The sequence below is a fragment of the Berghia stephanieae genome, chromosome 12, assembly GCF_034508935.2.
Source record: "Berghia stephanieae isolate SIO BIC M18660-M18661 chromosome 12, UCSD_Bste_1.3, whole genome shotgun sequence".
Taxonomy (NCBI): Eukaryota; Metazoa; Mollusca; class Gastropoda; order Nudibranchia; family Aeolidiidae; genus Berghia; species Berghia stephanieae.
The window spans coordinates 23,831,920-23,840,312 of NC_088371.1; the positions used below are offsets into that span (position 1 = coordinate 23,831,920).

At 40.6% G+C, this 8,393-nt stretch overlaps 1 protein-coding gene across 1 annotated transcript in view; it reads left to right on the forward strand.

Moving 5' to 3' along the window:
- Nucleotides 1-1,383: 1,383 nt before the first annotated feature.
- Nucleotides 1,384-8,393, forward strand: part of LOC144957600 (metabotropic glutamate receptor 8-like) — a 7,455-nt gene continuing 445 nt past the window's right edge. The window contains exons 1-3 of the mRNA XM_078888943.1: nucleotides 1,384-3,944; nucleotides 6,872-7,015; nucleotides 7,815-8,065. Coding sequence (XP_078745069.1) covers nucleotides 1,455-3,944; nucleotides 6,872-7,015; nucleotides 7,815-8,065 — 2,885 coding nt within the window. The 5' untranslated portion in view covers nucleotides 1,384-1,454. The remainder of the gene's footprint in view (nucleotides 3,945-6,871; nucleotides 7,016-7,814; nucleotides 8,066-8,393) is intronic.

Here is an 8,393-nt window from a genome sequence, read left to right on the forward strand (position 1 = left end):
GTAATAGTTTGTGCGGCTATGTGGTCTTGTGGTATGACACTCGCTTTCGGATCGGAAGGTCCTGGGTTCGAGCCTCGTGCTCGGCGCATAGTTGAGTCCTTGGAAAAGGCTCTTTACTCACTTTCTCTCACCGTACTCAGGTGTAAAATGAGTACCTGGCCGTTAACAGCGTTTTCTTTGTCCGAGAAATTGTATTATCGCCTAACAGGCGGCATGTCCCGTCTTACATGTTAATTGTTGATGTTGACCAGGGACCCCTTGTAAAGCGCTTTGAGCACATTTAGTGGATATTGCGCTATATAAAGCTCAATTAATGAAAAAAATGAATATAGCAGATTCGAAAAACAAGAAAATACTGTAAACGGAACGTTTCGGGCTCAAACATTCTTCAGTCAATAACAAAAACAATAAAAACATGAATTCAAAAACGTCTTTTAGAGCCATTGGGCCCATGGAGCAGGAGTTTTTCCCGGTTTCTATAGCGTGTAACGGACAATTGCAGTTGTTTGTTATCCTTTGGATAAGACGATAGTCTATCACAAAGAAAACAAACCATTTAAACATCAGTTATAATTGAGACAGACAGCAGGGAAGCATTTGGAGGGCTTGTCCGCCAGTCAAAGAGTCTTGAACTGCAAGCATTGCAAGAGTACCTGGTCGTTGACAGCGTTGTCTCTGTCGAAAGAAAGTATACTATCGCCTAATAGGCGTCATGTCATGTCTCATTCTAATTTCTAATTATTGCGGTTGGCTGGGGACCCATTGTAAATCGGTTTGGGCATGTTTAATGGATACTGGTCTATATACATGCTCAAGTTATTTTTATGGTATATAAATGTTCAATGTGCATCTTCAATCGTCCAATATCTCTAATGATAATGATACTACTACTACTACTACTACTACTACTACTACTACTACTACTATAATAATAAATAATAATAATAATAATAATAATAATAATAATAATAATAATAATAATATAATAATAATAAATAATAATACTAATAAATAATAATAATAATAATAATAATAATAATGATAATAATAATAACAACAACAATAATAATAATAATAATAATAATAATAATAATAATAAATAATAATAATAATAATAATAATAAATAATAATAATAATAATAATAATAATAATAATAATAATAATAGTAATGATGATGATGAAAATAATAATATAATAAATTTAAGTCAATTCAAAGCATATATTAAGTCCAAACAACTTAAGTACAATTTGAAGACCATATTTCCGTTTTAAAAGAGGAGGAGGAGGAGGAGGAGGAGGAGGAGGAGGAGGAGGAGGAGGCGGAGGAAAAGGGGAATATTATATTCAATTTTTCTTTCAAATTTTATTGCAGATTACTTAAAGAGAATGTACTTAACCCCAAAGATCTAGATAGCCAAAAACACATTATTTGCAATCCTGGGACATCAACATAATGTGCAAAATGAAGGAACCAATCAGAATGAACCACACGTGTGCAAGAGTCCCCAGTCTCCAATGTCTTCAGACTCGAACGCTCATTGTCTTCTTATCGTTCATCATCATATCAACCATACCAGACCCTGGGTCAAAAACGATCTTCGTACATTCAGCGGCCGTTTCAGAGGCAGACAACTCTGAATCAATCAACGAACCAATCAACTTCTTCTACTTGCCCGGAGTGTCCGAAGATTCGTATCGAAATGTCGGTGACATCAACATTGGTGCCCTGGCCCTGGCTCTGTCTGACACCGACACCCTGGCGGAATCCTGCTCCAAGAAAGGAGAAGGTCTGTCCTACACGGCTGATTCTACGGAGTCCATAGCGTTTGCTGTCGAGTTGGTGAATAAAATGCCGAATTTGCTCCCCAATGTGTCTTTGGGATTTGTTATCAGAGGCACATGTTCTAGTGCTAATGTGGCTTTGGCTACTTCTCTGAGCTTTCTGCCTCGTTCTGAACGTGTTTGCAGCAGCAGCAGCAGTAAAAACCATGGCAACGTGAGTGATAGTAGTCTTTATAATGGTACTTATAATAACAATGGTGATGGCATTTCAAGCAACGCAAAAACGTGTGCGTCAGCGAAAGCAATGACGTCATCAACAACGTCATCAGAATGGTTGAATGATGACGTTATAGGATTAATATCTCCGGATAGAGATTACCTAACCACAATGATTTCTTCACTATTTTCCGTAGCGAGGCTTCCGATAGTAGGGACAGCAGAGGTTGGAGATGAGTTGAGTGACAAAGACAATCACCCTTATTTTTTCAGAATCTCACCACCGTCTCAGTATCAAATCAAAGCCATACTGAAATTTCTCTCTTCAAACGGATGGTCGTATATCTCGATAATCTACGGAGAAGGCCCGTATGGTCAAGCAGCTTACGAAGGTATGGTCCGAAACGCTGCAAACTATGGAATTTGCATTGCTACAAGCCACATGTTAATTTCTAAATCCAATTACGATGACATTGTTGCAGATCTTTTGAAATATCCACGGGCCAGAGCAGTTGTGTTGTTTATGCTCGGAAGCCAGCTTCGAAAAGTGTTACGTGGAGTCAAGAATAACAACGCTACTGGACACTTCATCTTCGTAGCCGGAGATTTAGTGGTGACTTACTCTGGTTATTTGTACTACGGCAGGTCGGATGACCCTGCCATCGGAATGTTTGTCTTTGATCTGTACTCCGCTTACGTCTACGTTCTGGAATTTTATGAATTTCTCAGGAAGCAGAAAGTTGCATCATCAACCAATCCTTGGCTGAGATATTCTTTTGAGTACATTCTGGAATGCTCCTATGACACCAATCAGACCAAAATACGAATATGTCATCCAAATAGTAATATATTCCAAACGTATCGGTATCGGACCAATGTAGCAACGTCGTTGAGAATCGATGCTGTATTGACACTTGCCCATGCGGCGCATAATTTACTACAAGACAAATGCCCGGGCGTTGTGGGTAAAGCTGCGAGATTGTGCATCACTGGCCCTCTTCTCAGAGAATATCTGAAAAATGTTTCGTATGAAGGGTATACTGGACATATTGAGTTTAACTCAAACCAGGACGTGCTGGGTAAATACTCGATTGGTCAGTATGTCTACGATTACCACGATTATCCATTCACAACGTTCAGGCGATTCAAACACATGGTGAGAAGACCAATCGGAGAATACGACGCGTTTACAGATCAAATCACATATTACCAAGACAAACCAATCACTTGGTCGCATGTAAACTCTCTAGAGCGAATCGTCCCTTGGAAAAACTCTTCAACACAATCTCCCTCTTCTGCTTCTTCTACTGATTCCTCTCCCACATTCTCGATACCAACTCCGCCGTCACCAGACATCCCAGAATCAGTTTGCAGCGGCCCATGTGGTGTTGGCGAGTACAGAATCCAAAAGGACGTGCCCTGCTGCTGGGAGTGCCGAAGATGTCGAGAAAACGAGCGGCTTGTCCAGGGGAACACCAGCTGTGAGGCATGCCCTTCCTACACCTGGCCCGACCCGGATTTTGGTCTCACAACTTGTGAAAAAATTCCACCCACCTACCCAGCTTTTACTGACGAAATCCCGCTCACTCTCACAACAGTGGCCAGCCTTTGCCTCATTATCGCGGTTATCGTCTTCATCATTTATATCGTCTATCGGGACCATAGAGTTATTAAAGCTAGTAGTAAAGAGCTCAGCGTCATTCAGCTCGTCGCCATTTTGGCCGGTTACGTCACAGTTATCCTCTATCAAACCACGCCCACTGACCTCATGTGTAGCGCCATCTTTTTCATGTTTTGCATGAGTTTTGCTCTTCTTTACTGCCCTTTGCTCGTCAAAACGATACGGATCTTTCGCATATTTCAAAGCGGAGCCAAAAATGAAAAGCCCCGGTTCATAAGTCCGGAATCTCAACTTGTTTTATCCATCAACCTCATTGCAGTTCAGGTACGTGTTTTGAGTCACAGCCTATTACAATACCAATAGAGCAGTTATTTATACTCATATTTCCCGTTAGCCAGGTCTTTCTAGCTTTTACAGGCAGTAGTAGTTGCTTGTAACCCTTGGATAAGACGCCAGTCTATCGCAAAGTATTTTCCATCATATCTTACAGACTCAGTCCGTAGCCATCGTAAACTTATAGCCTGACACTGGCTAAAATATGACGTCAAAAGACAAGTCGCGAGTTGAAGTCAATAGTTCAACCAATGGAATCACTTGTTCCCTTAAGCTTTACTAACGACAACTCACTTGATGCTCCACAAAAATCAAAATGACGTCAAACTGTAAGTCTTAGATGGTTCTAGTGTCAGGCTATATTATGTTAACCGATTCGCTTATGGGCAAGTTGTGTCATCAAATGATAAAAAAAAATATGTCCTTTGCATCTAGGATAGAATCCGATCCCTTTGCTTGTAAGGCGACTGATCTACCAACTGCGTTACCTGGACCCCATTGTCTTATATTAGTAGTGCGGCTATGTGGTCTTATAGTATGACACTCGCTTTCGGATCGGAAGGTCCTGGGTTCGAGCCTCTCTCGGCGCATAGCTGAGTCCTTGGAAAAGGCTCTTTACTCACATTCTCTCACCGCACTCAGGTGTAAAATGAGTACTTGGCCGTCAACAGCGTTGTCTCTGTCCGAAAAAATTGTAATATCGCCTGACAGGCGTCATGTCTCGTACTGCATGTTAAATGTTGCTGTTGGCCAGGGACCCCGTGTAAAGCGCTTTAGCACGTTTAGTGGCTATTGCGCTGTATATAAGCTCAATTTTAATTTTAATTAATAATATGTAACTCGCCGTCTGAAGGTGGTATTGTAGACAGTATGCGTTTCGCTAAGAAGCTCACAATATTGCCATACGGAAGTATAACGGGCCAACACACAAAACTATGTGTAACCATGAACTTTTATAGTCTGGTGAATACAGTTAAGTGAGAATTACTCATAAATGGAAAAAAAAAACACACAAAAAACAAAGACCCGAGTCACGCCAACTTCATTCTATCTATAGATAGTATGAAGTTAACGTTACTCAAGTCTTTGTTATTGTTTTTTGCCATCCGCGTTTATGAGTACTTTTCGCTGAACTGTATTAACCCGACTATAAAAGTTCATGGTCACACAGAGTTTTGTGTGTTGGTCCGTTACACTTCCGAATGGCAATGTTGTGAGCTTCTTAACCAAGCGCGTACAATCGAAATTGGGATGATTTGGGAGGCAAGGCAATGTATTTATAGTAACAAGTATGGGAATTTGATCACGCTAATACCAAAGTCACCTTCTCTGCTATTAAGTGATATAATACTTCAGAGCCATTAAGCCCATCCATGGAGCCGGAGTTTATTCCAGGTTTTTATAGAGGATTCCGATGGCTCAGTTGGTAAAGCACACGCAAAAGGACCGAGATTGTTCCCATTGGCAATCGAGATTTCTTCCCCACCCGCTCCCCTCACTGTCCACCCAGCATTGATTACGTATCTGGGGTTGTTGGATAAAGCGGAAAGTGCTTTGCAATAGATTAGCGTCCTATCCAAAGGAAAACGAGAAATTGCTATTGTCTGTTTCACGCTATAATACCGGGATATACTCCGGCTCCACAGACATAATGGCTCTGAAGGACTTTAAAACGAACATTCTCTTTCCTTTATAAAAGTACTTCTTAACTCAAAATGTATGGGTTAAGCTTGACATTCAAATTAAAGCGCATTAACGCACATTAAAGCACATCAAAGCGCATTAAAGTACGCCAAAGCACATCAAAGCACATTAAAGCACATTAAAACATACCTCGACATTATACCATTTTGAGACGATTTGACACAAATTTGAAGTCCTGGTGTGAAGGAATACCGGACTGTAGGCAGCTTTAGTGAAGGGTATTGTATGAGTGTTAGACGTAAAATGACGCTTAACGGGCGACTCGCACTGTATGACATGAAAATATCGGTCCATATGGCGTGCTAGGAGAATAAATGAAACATTGCGAAGCGCATTGAGCATGGTTAATAGGTGAAGTACTCTGTATTCTACTATTTGTTTATTTAATATTTTACGTGTTTTACAAATTCTTTTCAAATTCTTCGTGTGGCTATGCGGTCTTGTGGTATGACACTCGCTTTCGGATCGGAAGGTCCTGGGTTCGAGTCTCGCTCGGCGCATAGTTGAGTCCCTGGAAAAGACTCTTTAGGTACTCACATTCTCTCACCGTACTCGGGTTTAAAATGAGTACCTGGCCGTCAACAGCGTTGTCTCTAGCTCTGTCGGAAACAATTGTAGTATCGCCAAACAGTCGTCATGTCTCGTTCTAATTGTTACGTGTTGCTGTTTGGCAGGTACCTTTTGTAAAGCGCTTTGAGCACATAATTTAGTGGATATCGCACTATATAAAAGCACTAGTTTCTAAAAAACTCCTCCTCTTTGCTTGCTTAATTTTGTGGTAATGGTATGACACGTGCCTTCAAACCAGTAGTCCGAAGTTCCAGCCCCGCTCTGAGACGCAAAGTTGAGATCTTGGAAAAATAGACTCTCTGTTTATATTCTCTCACCCCACTCAGGTGTAAAAAGAACATTTGGCCTTTTATAGTGTTGTCTGCGTCGAAATACTTGTAATATCGCCTTAATTCCGGGCGTCATTTTTCGTCCTACGTATTTTAAGAGCTGCAGTTAGTTAAGGGCTCCTTGCGACGTGTACATTTATACAGGTCTGACAGTTTTGGACATTTAAACAAATTTCCAATACAACAGTGAGCCATAATGAATTGGGTTATCAGACCTGAAAATAAGTGCACGTCGACTCCTTGTAAAGCGCATAAAGCACGTTTAGTGGATGTTGCTCTATATGAATGTATAAGGTTCTTTTTGTCTTCCGACAGGCGACCATTTGTGCTGGCGTGTACATTTTTTACCGGCCACAGTCCAAACTGACCCAACCCATCTGGACAGAGAAATACGTGGAGCTGTCATGTGATTTGACGTTCTTTGGAATGGGCTGTTTTCTGGCTTACAACATTGTACAGGTGATTGGGGTGTGATGGTGGTGGTAGTTGTGGTGGTGGTGATGATGGTGGTGGTGATAGGGTGTTTTCTTGCTTACAACATTGTACATGTGATGGTGGTGGTGGACATGATGTTGATGATGATGATGATGATGATGATGATGATGATGATGATGATGATGAGGATGATGATGATGATGATGATGATGATGATGGCGATGGTGATGATATTGATGATGATGATGATATTGATGATGCTGATGATAATGATGATGATGATGATGATGATGATGATGATGATGGTGATGATGATGATGATGATGATGGTGATGGATGATATGATGATGATGATGATGATGATGAATGATGATGATGATGATGATGATGATGAATGATGATGATGATGATGATGATGATGATGATGATGATGATGATGATGAATGATGATGAAGATGATGATGATGATGATGATGATGATGATGATGATGATGATGAGAGATGATGATGATGATGATGATGATGATGATGATGAGATGATGAGATGAGATGATGATGGATGATATGATGATGATGAGTGAGATGATGATGATGATGATGATGATGATGATGATGATTTTTTATATAACTAGGCCTAGGTCTTCCTCTTCTTCGTTTGCCCTCCATTTCTCCATGTACCACACCTTTGTGCATGGGTTTCGTCATATGTGACTGAAACTGAATAAAGGGGTATAATAATCATAAATCCCTTTTATCACTCTCTCTCTCTCTCTCTCTCTCTCTCTCTCTCTCTCTCTCTCTCTCTCTCTCTCTCTCTCCCAAGGTGTTTCTGTGTTCTGTGTTTGCCTTCAAAGTGAGGCAACTCCCGGACAACTTCAACGAATCCAAGTTCATCTCCATGTGCGTCTCCACGACACTTCTGATCTGGTTGGCCTTCATCCCCACCTACTTCACGGCCGACAGAGAATACATCCGGACATTTTTGCTGTCCACCGCCCTCATCATGAACCACTCCGTAGCCCTGATCTTGTTGTTTATCCCAAAAATTTACGCCGCCATGTTTTTGGACAAGGGGCTGGAAACTTTTCGAACAACAGATCTTAACGTGAAAATAAATTGCATTCACAAGATTTTAAAAAAAGATGGTTTAGTTACAAGACTTTGTGCGCGTGTTTGTCAAGCAAAATTGCCAATTTGGAGTTTTTAATGAAATTCCAAAATCTGATTTTGATGTTGCACAGTAGATATTTTGCGTCATTTTTTAAGATTTCCAATACAACAATGAGCCCATAATGAATTGGGATATCAGACCTGCAAATATGTGCACGTCGGCCAAGGCAGATACTGGGAACCTTTTTAGAAATAGATGTTAAATTGTACAAAAATTCGCATTCACTAATTT